Source organism: Dendropsophus ebraccatus, chromosome 1 (assembly GCF_027789765.1).
Source record: "Dendropsophus ebraccatus isolate aDenEbr1 chromosome 1, aDenEbr1.pat, whole genome shotgun sequence".
Taxonomy (NCBI): domain Eukaryota; kingdom Metazoa; phylum Chordata; class Amphibia; order Anura; family Hylidae; genus Dendropsophus; species Dendropsophus ebraccatus.
Window position 1 is genome coordinate 25,094,058 of NC_091454.1, and position 21,068 is coordinate 25,115,125.

General features: G+C 45.2%; 1 protein-coding gene across 2 annotated transcripts; it reads right to left on the reverse strand.

The window, feature by feature from the left end:
* Positions 1-923: 923 nt before the first annotated feature.
* Positions 924-20,319, reverse strand: DCTN4 (dynactin subunit 4). Of its 2 annotated transcripts, XM_069969116.1 has the most exons (14): positions 20,133-20,319; positions 18,494-18,564; positions 15,537-15,715; positions 12,904-12,947; positions 11,379-11,486; positions 10,088-10,108; positions 9,880-9,953; positions 8,295-8,407; positions 7,156-7,265; positions 6,965-7,038; positions 6,541-6,595; positions 5,568-5,675; positions 4,085-4,182; positions 924-3,133 (listed from the first exon to the last, which is right to left on the reverse strand). In XM_069969116.1, the coding sequence occupies exons 1-14, from the start codon at positions 20,265-20,267 to the stop codon at positions 2,911-2,913; spliced, it is 1,413 nt and encodes a 470-aa protein (XP_069825217.1). In that variant the 5' UTR covers positions 20,268-20,319; the 3' UTR covers positions 924-2,910. The 2 variants fall into 2 exon arrangements, with proteins under 2 accessions (XP_069825217.1, XP_069825218.1); XM_069969117.1 differs by lacking the exon at positions 10,088-10,108.
* Between the last annotated feature and the right edge of the window lie 749 nt (positions 20,320-21,068).

The window sequence follows — 21,068 nt, forward strand, 5'->3', positions numbered from 1 at the left end:
TGTATATATCGTCTATGGATTTTATCAGGACCAGCCAAGCATCCTATGTGCAAGACCAACTTAGGTCTACAGCTCCTGTACAGACCAAAGTGTCAGGTTACAGACCACAAACCAGCATCCTGCAGTCAGGCTTCCATCCAGGAAGAAACTGCATGGACAGATGTCAGGTCCTGACAGGAGGATCAGACTGCATAGGGTTTGTTTGTAGTCTGTTACCATGGAGATACATAGGCCTGTAGATGAGCTTTTTGCCTCAACTCTAGATTTTTAATGATTCTTTTTACAATGGCCAACAGGGGGAACGAGAACGAAGTTGGCGCTCATTTAAAGGAGTTATCCAGGCTTACAAAAAGCACAGCTACTTTCTTGCCAAAAACAGCACCACCCCTAAGGTTGTTTGTGGTATTACATTTCAGCTCCATTCACTTCAATGAAACTGAGCTACAAAACCCACATGGCGGACAGGAAAGGTGATGTTTCTGGAAGAAAGCAGGCATGTTTTTCTAAGACTGAATGACCTTTTTAATGAGTCAGGCACCACAAACGATGGCTGAGTCATTAGTGTGGACCTCCAACTTCATCATTGTTGGCTGCATATAAATTGTTTGACGTGGCTGATAAAGCTTTTTTTTGTTGGCCTTAATTTCACTTTTCACTCAGATGCTTGGTTGGTGCAGAGGTGAACTTGCCCTTTCAAAGCAGAAAGGAGCCATGTTTCTTTTTCTGCATAGGAACTGCTATATATGAGTGATTGGTCAGGGTCAAATAGCTTGCTCAATTGTTCCCATATATCTAATTCAATCTAATGGAGTGTAATAACAACCCTCCTCCAGATCCACTGTAGTTATCACCAGATTGTACGTAATAGGAGCCTTAGATAAATAATATGGCAGTAAAATGAAGCAGTGTCTGACAGCGCCCCCCCCCCCCCCCCCCCCAGTAACAAACATCATATATGTACTTAGTGTTTTCCAAAAAGAAAAATACATGATAATGCCGAGCATCACGGGTGGCATCAAATAAAGCGTTAAATAATAATAGGTTTTAAGGCAAAAGTGGAGAACGTTTATGGACTATATGTTCTGGAAGGAAATGTAAGCATATATTATGGGGTTAATGTATGACATAGACCTACTTAAAGGGGCAGTACTGGACTATTTTTGCTGCTTGTTTCTTTCATGGAACCACTAGGGGGCTTTGAAGGAATACCAGAGAAATATATTACTGTATAAATATAACAACCTAAAGTTTAAACACTAATAATGTAAACAACCTAGCAGTCTTCAAGGGCAAATCCACACTTCTATGGAAGAGATCTGAGGAAGTCTTTGAGCTCAGATCCCATGGCACATTAGCATCCAATCACTATCTGGCTTCTTGTCCAATAGTGTGCACATACACGTCCACACCACTGCAACTATGTCTATTGCCCCCTGTGTGTAGGGTCCTCCTGCAGTCAATACTTCCTTCCGTTTTCACTGTTAGGGTAAACAAGTAATGACAGATTAAAGCTGTGACTGCAGGATCAGACTACACAGGGTTTATCTGTAGTCTGTTACCATGGAGACGCGTGAGGCTGACTAGAAACTATAAACACAAAACCGGAGGTTTTAACTGCATTATAGCAATAAATAGGAAATGGTTGCAATATGGTATGCGTGCCTAGAGAATAGAGAACCCACTACAGCAGGCTAGGATCTGTTTATATTTGCAACCCTCAGGCGTCTATATCAGGGACGTTCACAATACTATGTTCAGGCACATTCGGAAATGACTTGAGTCAGATAAACTGCCCTAAATATCACTAGTACAGATGAGTGACTCTAAGGGGTTAGAAAAAAACACAGCTACTTTTTTACAAAACAGCACCACCCCTGACCTCAGGTTGTGTGTGGTATTACAATTCAGCTCCATTCACTTCAATTGAACCGAGCTGCATAACCCACATCCAAACTGAGGACAAGAGGTTGCCGTTTTTGGATGAAAGCAGTCATGTTTTTACAAGCCTGGATAACCCCTTTAAGATTAGTCAAATCTGAATCCATCGAATCGGCCATCAATTTATTGAGTCTTGCAATAGTCACCCTACTTTCCAAGTGTTCTGACTCCCTGGGGAAGTCCAACACAGTCCTAGGAGACCTTTGAACTGACTTCTGATTTATTAGATTTGTCTTGGGTGAAGTTTACTGTGGATTAGATCATCTTTAATCACTAACCATATGCTTCTCTTATGGCAAGTTAAAGGGGTAACTATCCCAAAAGCCCAGGCCTCACCTATGAAAAAACAATTCTGACATGTCCCTGTGAGTTTTTTTTTTTATACATTATAGGGACCCTTTACTTTATAATACCAAGTCAGTGGCTAGTATTTAAAAAATATTTTTTGTATACTGCCAGGATTATAAAGCAACAGTGACACCTGCAGGCTACAGATAGAAATGCAACCACAATACTATAGAATTGAAAATGCACAGTCTTCTAGAACAGCAATTCCCTAACATAGGGGGAAGGATCCAAACAAGTGATCACTACCCCTATACTAGCCTTGGGGAACCCTAGTAGAGAAACAATGGCCTATTGCAAAGTAATATATAGTAAATGTCATAAAAACCAATGACTACTGCTCAGAACCACATCTTTTTGTGATATCAGTAATGAGGCGGTTTCCAATACAAATAAGATCCATGTTAGTGGTCTCCCATGTTTACACGTGTTTCATACCTAGTTTGTCTTTCCTTCCAGTGTTAAGGGGATCACGGAGTTGACACAATAAGTGCAGTCCCACATATTACTGCCTCAATCTGTCCACAAACCTCCCAGAACAAGTGCATAAAGCAGCTATTTCTCCAGGTAGAAAGGACCATACGGACTGGTAACCTGCTCCTGTGCAGGAAAAGATCCAAGTGGTTCCTATGGGGCGGTGGGCACCACAGGCCCCAGGTCAAGCTCCACATGGTGGGTCAGCCACACAGCCTCAGAGCTGGACTCGCTATCCTCTGTTGGTCGGATAGGGGTGGGTTGGTTTCTGAAGTCGTGCTTGAGCTTGAAGCTCACAATGACTTTTCCTTTCTCTTGGAGTGGAGTCACCTTGATGAACACTCCAACTTTATTAGCCTTCCTGAAGGCAACAACGCTGTAGGAGACATCAGATGGTTATTACAAGATTAAACATATGCAAAATCTTAAAAAAAAAAAAACAACAACATGTAATGTATGCTGCCACATGAAGGTTAACAGACAAAATTATTCTTTACATATTAGTGGCCGGCTTGGGTTAAAGTCGCACGAAGTTTTCAGCAGCAGTCTTGACACATTTTCAGAACACTATTCTGGAGTCTGTGTGATCTGCCCTTCCTGATAACTTGGATGCTTCCCCCCCCCCTCCCCAGTCTCCACTATCTAATCTGATGTGCACATATGTAGTCTGGTGAAAATGTATATTAAAGTATTGTATTGCCCCCCCATACAAAATCCCCAATATACACTTATTACAGGAAATGCCTATAAAGTTTTTTTTCCCCACACTTACTACTGCATCAAGGCTTCACTTCCTGGATAAAATGGTGATGTCACGACCCGACTCCCAGAGCTGTGCGGGCTGTGGCTGCTGGAGAGGATGATGGCAGAGGGATGCTCAGTGTCCCTCCAGTGCCCTGTGTCCCTTAGTGTCCCTCTGCCATCATCCTCTCCAGCAGCCACAGCCCGCACAGCTCTGGGAGTCGGGTGGTGACATCACCATGTTATCCAGGGTGTGACATCACCATGTTATCCAGAAAGTGAAGCCTTGATGCAATAGTAAGTGCAGGGAAAAGAGCACTTTATAAGCATTTCCTGTAATAAGTGTATATTGGTGATTTGTATAAATTTTGGGGCAATACAATACTTTAATTCAAAGTTTTGCCAGACTTCTCCTTTAAGGCCCTTTTAAACATTTAAGACTACTTGATTTTTTAAAAAGAAGTAAATTACAAATCTCTGGCACTAGTTGATTTGAAATATTTTTTTTTTGCTGGAGTACCCCATTAATGATTAGAATTATAACAATACAGAACAGGCTGCAAAAAAGAAATGAAAGGAAACTTACTCTGGATCATCCTGGAAATCCTGTGGTTCTGCCAGTTCGTCATATTCCGCTGTAGCATCTTTCCCAGCCAGAACCAACTCCTTTGTGGGTACAATCACCTATAATAACAGGATATATTTAGTTAAGATAAAGGAGAAATAATTGTATAAAAGAAACTGAACTTTCCTTTTCATATTCCACCAAGACCCGCTAAAGGTCCCTTCACATGGACAGGTTTTTACCCATTATGAGCAAAGACTGACCATCTCTCATTGAAAGAATGGTTTTAGGCTGTGTTCACACATTGCAGTACTGCAGCTGTTTAAAGGTGTTTAAGAACTTTATATATTGCTGTCCTTAATATAAAACATCCTGGCCCAGATTTATCAAAGGGTGAAATATATACACTGCTGTAAGCTGCCCATAGCAGCCAACCACAGCTCTACTCTTATTTTACCAGAGTTGAAAGCTGAGCTGTGATTGGTTGCTTTGGGCAGTTTACACCCTATGATAATCATATCCTCCTTATGCTTAACTCTTTCCTCAACCTGTCTCGGCAGGGACAGCCCTCTCAACCAACTACTGGCCACAGGAGCTGCCCCATCTCAGCCAGTGAATAGCTAAAAGGGCTGTCACTGCCAACATAAGTTCATTCGTGAAAATGGTGGCGGCCAGCGAGGGGAGTGCGGAGGGGTAAGCATAATATGTTTCTTAGGTTTTATATATGGGCCGCAATATATTAAAAGTTTTAAGCACTGGATAATCCCTTTTACTATGACTACACAGTACCATGAGGTGTGAACAAAGCTTGACATGAGTGAAAGGCTGCGCCACGATTTATGTAGCTCTTTTTCTTCCACAAATGTTGTCAGCATATCCAGTTTTCATGGACAGATTGGCTCTCCGCAAGACAACAGCTAAATGGCAAATCCCTGTTTGTGTCGCACTGACCGAATAGATATATACTGAGGGGTCGCGGCCACGTGAGTTGTGATGCGACTCTATCTGCAACGCAACCGCCATGTAGCCTAAAGACGTCAACAGCCAAAAGACAAGTGTTTGCCGACTGCTGGGCCATTCACTATAAGAATATAACCAATGCCAGTGGTTGGCAGAGGTTTCTTGTATTGGGCTTAATTCATATGAGGCGGAAACACTGTGGATTTGCTCAAGGAAAATTTAAAGCAGAAAACAATCCAAGGAAACTGGGCAGGATTTTGTGTAACCCAGACCTATGTTCTGGCACTGTGCTATGCACTCGACTGTGGCATCGAATTCTTGACACTCATTTCTGAAGGGATTAGGTCAATGGTGGGGTAACCTGCAACCCTCCAGCTGTTGCAAAACTACAATTCCCATCATGCCTGGACAGCCAAAGCTTGATAGGAATTGTGGTTTTGCAAGGAATTGTGGTTTTGCAACGGCTGGAGGAGTGCAGAGAATAGAGGAAGGGGGGAAGGGGGGTGTCATATTAGGACCCCTTTGGAGGGGGGTGAGGCTCTACCTTGGCCGTGCTGTTAATGTCATGAGGATCTCCTTCTTCGCAGGGCATGAGTGTCAGGTGGGTAAGGTTCTCCACCGGGTTAGTCAGTGTCAGCAGTACCTGGCTCTCCTGCAATGAAATAGATCTCTTATAAGCAAAGAATGATTGCCACCCGCAAGGACACAACATGTACGGCAAAGGTGGCTGAACTGGTGATGTGAAATTCCAAGTAGACTTTTCCTTTAAAAAAAACAATAGATAAAGCAAAGTTCCAAATGTGCGAGAAAAAAAATCTCAGTTCTCTGAACAGAGAAATTTAGCATGAGCAAATGTGATAATGTCTGCTGAATAATGCATGAGGAACGGCACACCGCATAGTGTGAAGTGTCAGCTCCGCTTTCTATTAACAGTACAGCCTGACACCTTGTACACCCCAAATGCTATTATATCACCGAAAGCCACCCTCTGGGCTCAGACACAGATGTGAACACGGCCTTACAGATCACTTTAGCTCCAATAAATTTAGGGTGGATGTATCACCTTGATACTATGCTCTAGTTAAAGTGATTGCACCTGTCACTTTAAAAAAAAAACAAACAAACATATGACACGTCAAAAGTCTTGGGTGAGGTGAGAAGAAGGTGGCTGATCAGACAGAGAAGGTCTAATAGACTTACACTGGTCACATGGCACAACGTCCACACTGATATACCTTTTCTCATAGGACAGTAGGCCATAACCTCATGGGTGGTGGGAGATGAGATAGAAGCCTTGACTTACCTATCAAGTGCAGTGTGGATCCTCTGGAGAAGGCACACTGGCTCGCAGATTACACAGTTCAGGATTTCCCTCCCCCATCCCACATAGCACTAGATAAGCTCCACTCTCACTTCCCCTGTTCTGTCATGGCGTCTCTGTTACTAGAGACAGACTAAGCCCAGGTAATGGACAGCATATTGCATAAAAGGGAAACATAGATAAACCGTGACCTCACCTTCATATGACGTAGATTGGGAATGGACATAATTCTAACTTCTGGGACATAGCTCCTGCATTAAAAACACAAAAACAACCAAGTCACATGGTGTCTATAACATTAGATGGAGGTAAAACAACTGAGGGTGAATGCCGCTTGGTTTTAAAAAGGTTGATCTCTCAGGAAATAAAAAGATATAGAACAATCATTGTGGGCTCTGCCGATCCACAACAGGGAGGGGGAAACTTCAGCCCTCCAGCTGTTGCAGAACTATAGTTCCCACCATGTCTGGAAGGCCAAAGCCAAAGGCCAAAGCTCTGACCTATCTTAGCATCTAAGCATGATGGGAATTGTAGTTTGGCAACAGCTGGAGGACCGAAGGTTCCACATCTCATGCACCAATTTTTTTTTAATTTTGTCTTCAGATTTAAGAGAAACTTACAGAGCGACCAGCTGGATCTTGAACTTTATAGAGGTTGGGTTGAACTCTGGCTTGCTCAGATTATGCTCACATTTCTGAGAAGACAAAAAAATACAATAATATATATATTATAGATACACACATATGTTAAGTAAAGATCCCATATGGGTGAGTATGTGATAATGTAGACACTCAAATACTGTGACACTTACCCGGCAGCGGAGAGAGCGCTTTATTAAGAGATGCTTGTGACGGGGGTGAAGCTGGGAGGCACAGATAGGCTGGAAATCTGCCTGCAGCAGGCGCTGGTCCAGAGTGGTGACTGGGAAAAAGGAGGAGGAGTATTTATACAGGGTGAAAGAGATCACTGTAGTGTTGGTGGGACCTGATGGCCTTTCCATCTTAAGGGTGCCTTCACACACACCGGATCCGCTACGGAGTTGCAGCGAAATCTGCTGCAGATCCAGTGTCAGTACATCCCTATGAGAATACATACTCTCAGCGGGACGTATGTAAGTTAACCCCCCGGCAGCAGGAGCATACATCACCTCCTCCCCGCTTCGGCTTGCTTCAGGGGTTCTCGGCAGGATGTCCCCTCAGCCCCCATGAGTAGCTGCGGCGGGGCAGCGCACTGATTGGCTGAGCGGGACGAACAGACGCCGGAAATCCCCGAAGCAAACCGGAGCAGGGAGGAGGTGATGTATGCTCCGGCTGCCAGGGGGTTAACTTACATACTTGCAGCGGTATGTCAATCCCGATGCGAGTATGTATTCTCATAGAGATTACTGACACTGACACCGGATCCGCAGCGCATTTCGCTGCAAATCTGAAGCGTGAAATCCGCTGCGGATCCGGTGTGCGTGAATGCACCCTAAAAAGAAAATTATCAGCAGGTCAGAAGCATCTAAAACGCACAGGGAGCTGAGGATGAAGCGAAGTTTACCTTCATCCTCAGCATGGTTTTAGGGACTTTGTAGCTTAATCCATATGCTAATAATCCATCCCTCATCCATCTGCAGTGATGAGCACCAAACTAACGTCACTGCAGAGGACCCACAAATATTCACTAGAAGGGACGACTGGGGTGGATCAGTGTATTGAGGGAGGTGGTCACCAAACCGCCTCATTAGCATATGGATTAAACTGCAAAGTCCCAGAAAATGAGGGGGGGGGGGGGGGGGGGGGGGGGGATCAAGGTAAGGGAGGTATCAGCAGGTTAGATGCTTCTGGGACTGGGCAGCAGCATTGGGTGAGCAGAATCCCACAGATCAGACAGAAAGTGATGCCATACCCTGGCGATGAGCCATCACTTCATATAGAAATAATAAAAGGGGCTGCCGACTCTTATTACCTTCTGTCAGATTGATAGGTCGGGTATAATAGTCCTCTGGTAGAGGTTCCACCTCCTCCAACGCCTGCGCAGGTTCTATCTTGATCTCCTTCTGATCTTCTCCTTCTTTCAGCCTGGAAACAAAAGACGTTTTATGTCAGCACGTCCCCCGCAGGAAGGTTAGAGGAGAGATGAAGAAGCACACAGCTATGCAAGCAAAGTATTGGCTTCCTTATTGTGGTTACCTCCAAGTGGATGACAGGTCGCAGTAGATCAGACGCCTACACTCATCCTGGGCTTATTCTTTCAGGATTGGAATTTTCAAGCAATAAATTATTATTACTGATCATGACCATAATGCTACCACCATGTTTCTCTGAAAATAACACAGGGTCTTATTTTTTTTTTTAAAAAAAGGCACCAGGGTTAATTTTTCGGAGAAACAAAGATGCCCTCACACTGTAGCCATACTCTATACAGTAGTTAGCCTCATTCTGTATGTCCCATTGTTCTCCTGTAGTTTTTTCCCCATAATGTATACCTCCCTCACCGCTCTGCAGGTAGTCCTATATACCTCCCTCCCCCTGCAGGTAGTCCCCATACTATATACCTCCCTCCCCCCTCTGCAGGTAGTCCCCATACTGTACACCTCCCTGCCCCTTCTGCAGAAAGTCCCCATACTGTATACCTCCCTCCCCCTGCAGGTAGTCCCCATACTGTGTACCTCCCTCCCCCCTCTGCAGAAAGTCCCCATACTGTATACCTCCCTCCCCCCTCTATGCAGAAAGTCCCCATACTGTATACCTCCCTCCCCCTGCAGGTAGTCCCCATACTGTGTACCTCCCTCCCCCTGCAGGTAGTCCCCATACTGTGTACCTCCCTCCCCCTGCAGGTAGTCCCCATACTATATACCTCCCCCCTCTGCAGGTAGTCCCAATACTGTATGTCCCCATACGCTATGCAGACCATGCCCCTCCTCCACTCCCCCCCCCCCACCCAGTACAGGGAGCTCTTAAACCAAAGCACTGCTCTTAAACCAAGTCACCATTTTGAAAAACTGTGAGCTCAAACCAAAATGCTCTTAAACCAAGTTACTCTTGAACCAAGGTACCAATGTACTAAAATCTATACTTTATAAGTGTCCCAGTCACTTCTGTCATGTCCCTAGGACATGAAAAGTTTAGTTTTTTTCATTGGATGGGTTCTGGGAGTTCATATGTGAGTAAGAACAAATTCAAGGTAATACACAGGACAAAATGCTAAGAGGCAGCGAGCCTGTAATAGAAGGCGGCAATGTTCACTCCAAGCTATTCAGTCTGGAGGGGCCAAGAGGCAAAGAATACCACAGACAACCTCTGCGTCATGCACTGTGCCCCTGGGCCCTACACTAAGAATAACCCTGTATTCCAGGTTTGCCCAATAGGTTCCTTTAAGGAACGTTTTTACTCTGTTGAAAGATTGCGACACGCTATACCCCTGGACTATGGGGAAGACGGAAACTTTCCGCAGCAATGATGGCTGATCCTTGGGGGGGGGGGGATCCCAGTATTCTCATTTAGCCATAGATGCTTATTCCGCAGTATTGATGAATGGTTTATGTACTCACGTCAATCCAGCTAGAGGTGTAATAGGAACGCCAGGCCTTTGACGTTGCAGCCTTGTACCGCGGCCATATTTGTCCTGCAGAGTACAATAAATTCTGTTAACTCAAATACTGAGCGAGAAAATCACGACACATGCATTGTTAGGTATAATGGAGTGCGGTTTGCTTAATGCTGCCCGATAGTATGGATGGTGACAGGTCTATAACTTACCGCTACATGTATAGTGTGTTGCTGCAGAACAGTCCCAATATTTTAGCAAGGAGAGCAATTAAAAAGGTAAAGAAGAAAAAAAGAGCGACAGTCGCATTAAAGAGCAAACAACAATTTACCACTGTACATACATAATATCCTAAGCTGTAACCTGGTTTATAGGGGGCTCCAGGGGGCACTGTACCGAGGCTCAGTCTCCTCACTACATGGCCGGCTGGGATGTGAATGATAGGTTTCCTTATTGGTGGTTTGCATTCTGTTCAGTCAGGAACTGTCCAAAGCAGGAGAGGTTTTCTACAGGAATTTGTTCCTGCTCTAGGCAGTTCCTGACACAGACAGAGATGGCAGCAGAGAGCACTGGGTCAGACTGGAATGTATGCACCACTTCCTGCAGGACATACAGCAGCTGATAAGTACTGGAAGGACTGGAGATTTTTAATTAGAAGTAATTTAAAAATCTATATAACTTTCTAAAACCAGGTGATCTGAAAGAATAAAAGATCTCCTTTAAATGACATCAACCAATTTGGTGATATCCATGTGAGGACAGCATTGTTCCTGAATCCTTGCTTTCTTCTACAACAAGTGGCCTGGAGTTAGGGATCTTGAAGATGCTTTGTCCCTGATCTCAGTGGCTACTGGAATTAAGGAATTGAACGTTCCCCATTTAATACTGACGCAATCTGAACTATCCGTCCTTCTCCAGGGGTCTAACTGCGCTAACACAAAGTTTAGATATCTGCCATCTGGTAAAGCTGCTGGCAGGTACATATAAACATACATGGTTCTACAGAGTCTACCTGAGGTAAAACATCACTCTGACACGGATCTACATCTTGGCTAAGGGGCCTATCCCACGGAGCGATAATCGGCCCGATTCGGAAAATTATCGCTCCTTGGAATAGAGAGAACAATCAGCCGACGATCGAGTCATCAGCTAATCGCTCATTTAGGTTCAAACCTAAAATCATCGGTCCCCACCCGCACATCGCTACTTGGAATAGATCGGCGCTCGTTTACATTATTTATCGAGCCCTGGTCGGCCCGTGGAATAGGACCCTAACAGAATGGGGTCCTGGGTACAAGACCATTCCCCTCCAACATTCATATGCAAAATAAGACAAGTCCCTCTAATAAGATCCTGATGTGGTGTGCATGACACAGGGATACACAGGAAACTAAAGAGGTAGTCTGTATCCTGCTCCAACACCTCAGGCCTTTGTATCTGACCAAAAAGAAATCTGGTGCAAGAACTTTGTAATAACTACTAGATAAGGGATTCAATACTTACAGAGAAAGCTAGGGGCATGTAGTTCCTGCGCCGCACCAGCTTCTTGCGGTCCCGCTCAATCTTCTCTTTCTGGGCCAGTTGCTGGTAATACTCCAACAGTTTGTTAATCTTGAGAAGGAAACCACAAGAAACATTAACACTTTATATAACTGGAGCAAATCAAACATACTGAAAATTAGAGATGAGCCTAACTCCAGTATGCTCCAGTCCGACCAGTCGGCATTTGGTTGCTGAAGTTGGATGCAGCCCTAGGAAGTCCGGGAAACCATGGATACAGTCATAGGCCATAGGCTGTATCCATGTTTTCCCAGACTCCCTAGGGCTGCATCCAACTTCTTCAACCACCGGTTACTAAATGAAGACCAGTTGGACTGGAGCATGCTGGAGTTGTACTCATCTATACATAAAGTCATCAAGGGATTGTGTTCTTTAGAAGACTCAGATCTTCTAGTCTTAAAGTATCACTGTCGTTTAAATTTTTTTTTGCAGAAATCAATAGTACAAGCGATTTTAAGAAACTTTGTTATTGGGTTTATTAGCCAAAAAAATGCATTTTTATCGTGAAAAAGCAGTTTGAAGCTCACCCCCCTGTCTTCATGGTTCTCTATGGAGAGGGGAGGGGTGGAGGGAGATGAGGCACCAAAACAAGACAACAAAGCGTTATTTACAGCTACATCACCGGGCTATCTCCTCTGAAGTTAGCACTGACCTATCTGACCTCTGAATACCGGCTTTTACAGAGTTCCTGCTGTGTAATCCTTTGTTCTCTGCTGCCAACTAATCTCCCTCCTCCCCTCTCCATAGATTACACAGGGCCTGACTGATGTAAAAGAGTCGAGATTTCCTGATACTGAGCAGTGACAGAGAGAGGAGGGAGGGGTGGCCTGGGGAAAGTCTTTTTGAATGCAGATAATAGCATATTTGCCTAATAAACCCAATTACAAAGTTTCTTAAAATCACCTGTACTATTGATTTCTGCAAAGAAAAAGGAAAAAAAAAATACGACAGTGATACGTTAATAAAGCTCTCATTGGCTCCAGTTCCACCAAAATTACAGGTACCTGACTGGGCAGCCACATACATATTATTCTACCTATCATTACCCCCAGGCATTTGGACCGCAGGTCTGAATCTCCACAACTCCACTGCTTAAGCAATCGATATAAAGAAATGCTGAAAGTCCCATAGACTTGCATTGCAAGCGTATTGCTATGCAAGTCTATGACATGTCCAGCTATACTCTTGCACTGCCCAAATTGATGGACCTGAACTGGTTAATATTGTGCACACTCTGAGCTTAGGTCTCCATTCCTTTGGCTTCTTCGATACCCCCCAGCCCAGTACAGACTAAACAACACATTGCCAGATGCGTTAGGATTGGTGCCGTTGGCTTTGCAGTGTGCTGGATTATTTGCTCTGTATTGGTAGATGTTTTGCCAGCACAACGTGGAGATCAGATAACCCGCAGACGCTACAAGCCTGTGTAACAGGATCTGTACTGTACACATAATTCGCCTTTACTTACCCTCTGGGTGTGGGGATTCTCAGGCTCCTGCCAACCACCGCTGGCTGCAAAACACAAGCAAAGAGGATCAGGACAGAAGCGATAGCGGCACATAGCAGCACATACATTCCTTAGGGTGTAGCTCACAGTTTATGTCATATTCCATACAGAACTTGGCTGGGGTGTAGTAAAGATATTAGACATGAATTGTATTCTATATGTTCTATAACAGGGCTGTCCACATAGTAGCCCACGTGTACGTGCTGCAGCAGGGAGATAGGGCCAAGGCAAACATCAGGCAACGGCACACTTATAGAAGGAGGAAAAACTAGAGCTGCCGCCGCCAGCCCTCACCCGGAGCACTGCAGCCGCCGCCAGCCCACACCCGGAGCACTGCAGCCGCCGCCAGCCCACACCCGGAGAACTGCAGCCGCCGCCAGCCCACACCCGGAGCACTGCAGCCGTCGCCCGCCCACCCAGACCTGTCATGTTTTCATGTATTATAGCCTCCATACTGTACTGTGTGGTGCTAGCCAGTACTGCATCCATGCTCTACTACTACCCCCAATACTACTCCCCATACTGGTCTACTACTACCCCCATACTGCTCCTAATACTGCTCTACTACTACCCCCAATACTGCTCTATTGAATGCACTACCATTGCTGCTACTACTACCCCCAATACTGCTCTACTACTACCACCACTCCTGAATTTACTACTCCCAAAACTGCTAATACTAGGCCCACTACTGCTACTCCCCTTATCTACTAATACACCCCTCATCTTCTATGCTTCTACACCTCTTATTCACTATGCCTCTACTACTACAACCAGAATAAAATAAATAAAGAAATAAAAATAAAAAAACGAGATTTTATTTTTTTGGCCATATCTCCCAGCCCTAGGAAAAACACATTGGTTTTGGTTCCAGTTCCATGTAAGCAATGAATCTGAAGGGAGCTGCAGCCACTTTTTTTTTACAAGCCCCATTCAGATGAATGAAACCATCTCAGAAATTTCTGCATCATCACTGCTGCCTGTGAACGTCCTGAAACGACAGAGGAAACCTTCCCAGGGAGAATAAGAATGGGGACAGACATGGGTCCAACCTTTAGGACAAGCATTATAGTTGTGAAGACAATTTTTGACATTTCATGCAAGAAGCACACAGTGGGGCTCTTCACTCCCCAGCTCAGCGCTCACTCCAACTCAATACAGGAGACTAGCTTCATCACTGCAAGTGAAACGGACCATAGGTCTAATAGATGTAAAAAGGTGTCTATAAAATGCATGTGTGAATCTAGCCTTCAAAAATTATTTTACATCTACTGGTGCCAGAGATTTGTAATTTACTTCTAATAAAGTTTCACAGTACTTATCAGCTGCTGTATGTCCTGCAGGAAAAGGTGTGTATTATCTCCAGTCTGGAGAGCAGGAGAGATTTTTTATGGGGATTTGCTCCTGCTCTGGACAGTTCCTGCTCTGGACAGAGGTGGCAGCAGAGAGAACTGTGTGAGGCTGGAAAGAAACCACGACTTCTTCCAGGACATACAGCAGCTGATAAGTACTGGAAGACTGGAGATTTTTTAATAGAAGGAAATTACAAATTTCTGGCACTTTCTAAAACCAGTTGATTTGAAAGTTGTTGTTTTTTTGCTGGAGTACCAGAAATAAGCCAAAGGGATTTGCCACTAACTATACTGTATATTCCCTGGCACTTAAAGGGGCATGGTCATTCACTAATCCTTTTGATGTGTCAGACATTTTAACTGGTCAGTGTCAGACCAAATGATCAGGAGAAGTGTATGCGTAGCGCGTTATCCCCCACCTTCAGTTCACATGATCAAAACAGCCGCACAATGGAGCGGTCTGACACAGAGAGTGAAGGGAGGCATCTACTCCTTCTCATACACTCAGACCCTCAGAAGTTTTCCAAAATGTCAGAAACTGGCCAAACCACATACAGGAGGGATAGCCAGGTCCTCCCTCCATGATGTGCACGCACCTCTATGACCGCCGCAGGCCGCATATCTACAGGAGCCTGACAGTACTACAGCGTATACATCAGCTCCAGCGTGTTTACGGTATACGAGACAATGAAGACCATTGTTGGGCGATGAACACACAGTATAACTCAGAGTCATCCTCCTGCCCCAAATATAAACTGCATGATACATCAGAGCTCCAGGCCCAGCTGTGCAAGGAAGATTTAAAGGCATCTTCCAAGATTTCCAGTTCATGGCTATTCCTAGTATGAATAATGAGGATCCGAGTCTTGAGATGCTACCAATCTTCAGACTGAAGGAGTAGTAGAGTAAGTGCCGCTCTCCTTGTCTCACTGTAGGAGTCAGGTTTTATAGAAAGTCTATGGAGTCTGAACCAAGATAGACAGAGAATGATAGGTGGGGTCGTACATCTTTGCTGCTGCACTCTTCTGTTTTGGTGTATTTCAGCCATGGTAGCGTGCATGTGACTAGTGGCATCGCATGTACTGACCATTTTTTGTTGTTGTTGTTTATATCTCTAACACGTCAAATCTCTAACAAATCTCTGACCATTTTTTGTTGTTGTTGTTTATATCTCTAACACGTTTTTTTGCTGTTTTTAAAATGACAGTAAGCTTCCAAGCTCTGCTTACTCAACGTACTCACCCACTGACTTGTCGGCCATGCCAACATCTCTGGAGGTCCAGCGGCAGAAGCCACAAGCGAGGTAATAGGCTTTCTTCATGGTGGTTTTTGCCGGGTCATCGGGAAGTGGAGCTGGAATGCTTGTGGCTCGGGTGGAGAGGGTGTGCATACAGCAGGGGCAGTCAAAGCAGTTAGCGCACCTGCACAGCGACAGACATAGCATCAGGTCAGTCTAAGGGGGCATTCACACACTCCATGGCTGTATCACTACAGTGGCAGGAAGATCTGAATAGGTATGAAGGTCCTGGCATCATAATGAGTTACCGATGCCAGCCTGCAGCTTCACGCCACATAGCATCAGTGATCTACAGAGTGTGTGAATGCCTCCTAATACTGTCATACATAGGATCTCACTATTTACAGGTTGAATCCTAAAGAAGAGATCAGCTCCTCCCTCCTGCAGATCATTTACGGACACCGGTGCACAGTAAGGGTACTATTACACGGAACGATAAACAGCCAAATCGGCCCTATCCGGTCGATTATCACTCCGTGTAATAAAAACTACGATCAGCTGATCGTTGATATAGGTTTGGACCTATAATTGGCGGTCGCCGACCGTGCATCGCTACGTGTAATAGCGGTGCGCGGCCGGTGGCTGAAGATATGCAAAGAAGAATACATTACCTATCCAGGCTGCAGGGCTCCTCTTGCGCTCTGCTTCTCGCCGGGTCCCACACGCTCCAGCTTCAGAGCGTCCTTTCTCAGCTGACAGGCCGCTCAGCCAATCACAGGCCGGGACTGCCACAGCCAGTGATTGGCTGAGCGGCCTGTCAGCTGAGACAGGCTGCTCTGAAGCTGGAGCACGCGGGACCCGGGGAGAAGAAGACCGCAAGAGGGGCCCTGCAGCATGGATACGTAATGTATAAAGTTAAGCAAGGGCTGCAAGGACAACGGTAACGATGTCCATGCAGCCCATGTTAAACGATAATCAGGCCTTGTAATAGGTCCAGTAAACGAGCGCCGATCTAGCAGATCAGCACTCGTTTACAGTTATTATCGGGCCCCCATCGGCCTGTGTAATAGGACCCTTAGTAACTTATCGTTTCTAGTATAATAAATCTCACTTCATCCGCTCATTATAACTACCACAGCTCCCAGTAAGGCTGCACTCCCACAGAACAGACGCATAATGTCACCCATTGGTGACCATGTGGGACTGCAGCCTAACCAGCCATGTCAGACTATGATTGGGACAAAGTTTCAGGTTCTAGCTATGGACTCTGTGCGGGTCCCACTTTTAGCCACAAACCTGAATTTTTATGCATTTTTGCCAAATCGATTTGCCTTTAAAGGGGGTTATCCAGTGTTAGAAAAAGATGTCCGCTTTCTTCCAGAGACAGCACAGCTCTTGTCTCCAGTTTGGGTGCAGGTTTTGTAACTCAGTTCCATTGAAGGGAATGGAGCCCTACTGTAAACCACAGCTGAGCTGGAGACAAGTACGGAGCTGTCTCTGGAAGAAAGTGGCCGTGTTTTTCTAGGGCTGTATAACCCCTTTAATGTAAAACTGCATGAAAGTGCTTGTGATCACACAGTGTTGGAGGGTATTCACAAAAAAAAACAAACAAACAAAAAAACACATTATGATTGTGAAATATGTATAAATTGTTCTGCAGAAGGGGTTAATATTGACACACATCAGTAGCGCAGATCAAGATCACAACAGATGTAGTGCACATGTCCAGCCAACACTCCATTTAACCAGGGAGCCACAGGACCTCCATTTCTGTGATTATTCTGGACCCCAGTAGTCTGACCATTGATCACATACCTATGACCTAGGTGGTGAGTTTTGATGTGAAAACCCCTTTAAAAGAGGTTATTCAGGCTTAGAAAAACATGGCCGCTTTCTTCCACATACAGCACCACTCCTGTCCTCAGTTTGGGTGTGGGTTTTGCAGTTCAGTTCCATTAAAGGAGAAGTCCGGCAAAAATTTTTAATAAAATATTGTATTGCCCCCCAAAAGTTATACAAATCATCAATATACACCTATTATGGAATATGCTTATAAAGTGCTTTTTTCCCTGCACTTACTACTGCATCAAGGCTTCACTTCCTGGCTAACATGGTGATGTCACTTCCTGGATAACATGGTGATGTCACGACCCGACTCCCAGAGTTATGCGAGCTGTGGCTGCTGGAGAGGATGATGGCAGAGGGATGCTCAGTGTCCCTCCAGTGCCCTGTGTCCCTTAGTGTCCTCCTGCCATCATCCTCTCCAGCAGCCACAGCCCGCACAGCTCTGGGAGTCGGGTCGTGACATCACCATGTTATCCAGGAAGTGACATCACCATGTTGTCCAGGAAGTGAAGCCTTGATGCAGTAGTAAGTGCAGGGAAAAAAAGCACTTTATAAGCATTTCCCATAATAAGTGTATATTGGTGATTTGTATAACTTTTGGAGGGCAATACAATACTTTAATAAAAATTTTCGGCACACTTCTCCTTTAAAGTGAACGGAGGTGAACTGTAATACCACACACAACCTGAGGACAGGGGTGGCGCTGTTTTTGAAAGAAGTAGCTGCGTTATTTCTAATACTGGATAAGTGAATGTACCATCGGGCTCGGGCTCAAGCACTGGAGGCGGGCCGACCCACCCCAACTGGGAGGAAACCCTTGCCCCTCTATTATAGGGCTCCATTGATTCTAACGAAGTGGCGTCATAGAGGGGCAGAGGTTTCCTCCCACTGAGGGTGGGTCGGCCCGCCTCCAGTGCTTCAGCCCAGGCCCAGTGGTACATTCACTTTTCTCTAAAAAAATAAATAAATAAATAACTCCTATTACCAAGAATAAAACACATTGAATTGCTAAATCTGAGTCACCTATAACTAGCGAAATAAAACCTGAGTGTGTGAACTCCACCCAACCTACAAAAGGCGTCATGTCAGATAAATGGACTAAGATGGAGCAACAAACCTGTTCTTCTTCAGCTTGGCCTCAGCCGATGGCATATTCTCTAAGCAGCTGGGACAGTAGTGCGAGTCCACCTGCAGAGGAGAAGGGAGGGGAGAGTAATATACCAGTGACTGTATATACAGCGAGAAGGCACCAAGGAGCTGCCACATACAAGACAATCCAAAGATGTCACCGTCATACTGATCAGCCTTAACAGCAGCCCCCCACTTACTCTCTTAGGCTTGTGTATATCACTGGTTACCCCCTTTAACCCTCTAAGGACCAAAGCAAATGTCACAGGTCATTAAAGTGACTGTACCACCAGGCCCAAGCTGAAGCACTGGAGGCGGCCGACCCACCCTTAGTGGGAGGAAACCCCCGCCCCTCTATGATAGGGTTCCATTGATTCTAATGGAGTCATGGAGGGGCTGGGGTTTCTTCCCACTAAGGGTGGGTCGGTCCGCCTCCAGTGCTTCAGCCTGGGCCTAGTGGTACAGTCACTTTAAGGGGTTAAAGTGTCACTGTCATTTAATATTAGATTTTTTTGCAGAAATCAATAGTACATTCGATTTTGAGAAACTTTGCAATTGATTAGCTGAAAAATACATTTTTATCATGAAAAAGCAGTTTGAAGCTCTCCCTTCTGTCTTCATGGTTGTCTATGGAAAGGGGAGGGGTGGAGGGAGATGAGGCACCAAAACAGACAAAAAGTCAACTAAAGAGTTAATTTACAGCTACATCACCGGGCTATCTCCTTTGAAGTCAGCTCTGACCTCTAAATACCAGCTTTCAAACAGCTCCCACTGTGTAATCCTTTGCTCTCTACTGCCGACTAATCTCCCTCCTCCCCTCCTCCCCTCTCCATAGGCTACACAGGGCCCGAGGTGGCAGCAGAGAGCACCAAGTCAGACTGGAAAAAAATACACCACCTCCTGCAGGACATACAGCAGCTGATAAGTACTGGAAGATTTTTTTGTTTTAATTTTATTGGTAAACTACCGCTTTAAAGGCGTATTCCTATCCACAAAGGAGCCCTGTGACCTGCTGGAGGTGATCAGGAAGCTGAAATATAGTGTAACAGCCGCCTCAGCCATTTGTCAGCTTCCTGAGCACCATAAGCCAGTCACAGGTAGGGAGGGTATGGCAGGATGGGTGCAGGTCCTATAGGTAGAACTGTAATCCTTTACAGAATACGCTGTCACAGATAGGGGCACCCCTTTAAAATTAAAAGGAAAAAAATCCTTAAAGGGGAAGCTGTGGCTCCTCCTGACCTAAAACTTGTGATTCACATACACTTGTGCTCTATGACCTGAATCCCTCTCATATACTAATAAGATTAGGAATGATAACCGGCTAGGCCTTAAGCCACGGCCTTTCCTAGAAATTCACCCCGGAGCCGGTGCTGTATCATTCCGGCTTAGGTGACAGTAAGTGACAGGCGGCCGTCCAACCAGCTCTTAGAACTTTACGATATTCTACCAATCACAGGGCGCTGTTAGAAACCACGCCCCTTACAGAGGAGGGATAACGGATTGACACATCAAGCTGACCAATCAAAAAGAAGCCTGGGCAGCTTCCTGTTATCCTATTGGTCGTTATCAGCGGACATCAGCAACAAGGATGCCGGATTAGAAAAAGAAGCTGCTGACGGCCGATTTACCTCGTGAGAGACGCATTCTAGGGAGCGGAGCTCGCTGCAGTAGCGGCAGAAGTACAGCTGCGATAACGGGGCTCGGATTTCCTTCTCGCCGTGCACCAAGTACAAGACTCGCTCCAGTTGCAGCAGAGACGCCATTTTGCCGAGTGCCCCTCCCTCGAGGTCATGTGACCGGGGTGGCTCTAGTGGCTTACGCGCTCCTCGGTTACGTAATACATCTAGGTCACGTGATATAACTTTTTTTTTTTTCCTTCTTGTTAACTTTATTAACAAGTACAAGAGCAACAATAATTTTTCATTAATAATAGAGTCATCTCTAATAGTGTTAGCAGGTCATATAGCTCATGGGCCCTGGTTAGTGCAAAAGTAGGACTCGAATCTTCAGCTGTATGGCACTATTTTATACCGGTACCGGTACGTCATGCGTCCTTAAGAGGTTAAAGTGTCACTGTTATTTTTTTGTTTTTTTTTCCAGAAAACAATAGTACAGGCGATTTTACGCAATTTTGTTATTGGGTTTATTAGGCAAATATGCCATTATCTGCATTCAAAAAGACTTACCCCCGCCCCTCCCCCCCCCCCCCCTCCTCTCTCTCATCAACTGCTCATTATCAGGAAATCGGGCCCTGTCTGTTCTATGGAGAGGGGAGGAGGGAAATTTGTCGCCAGCCGAGAGCAGAGAACAAAGGATTACACAGTGGGAGCAGTATGAAAGCCAGTATTCAGAGGTCAGAGAGGTCAGTGCTGACTTCAGAGGAGATAGCCCGGTGATGTACCTTAAAATTAACTCTTTGTTGTGCTGTTTTGGTGTCTCATCTCCCTCCACCCTTCCCCATAGAAAACAATGAAGACAGGGGGGAGGGCTTCAAACTGCCTTTTCATGATAAAAATGCATTTTTCAGCTAATAAACCCAATTACAAAGCTTCTTAAAATCGCTT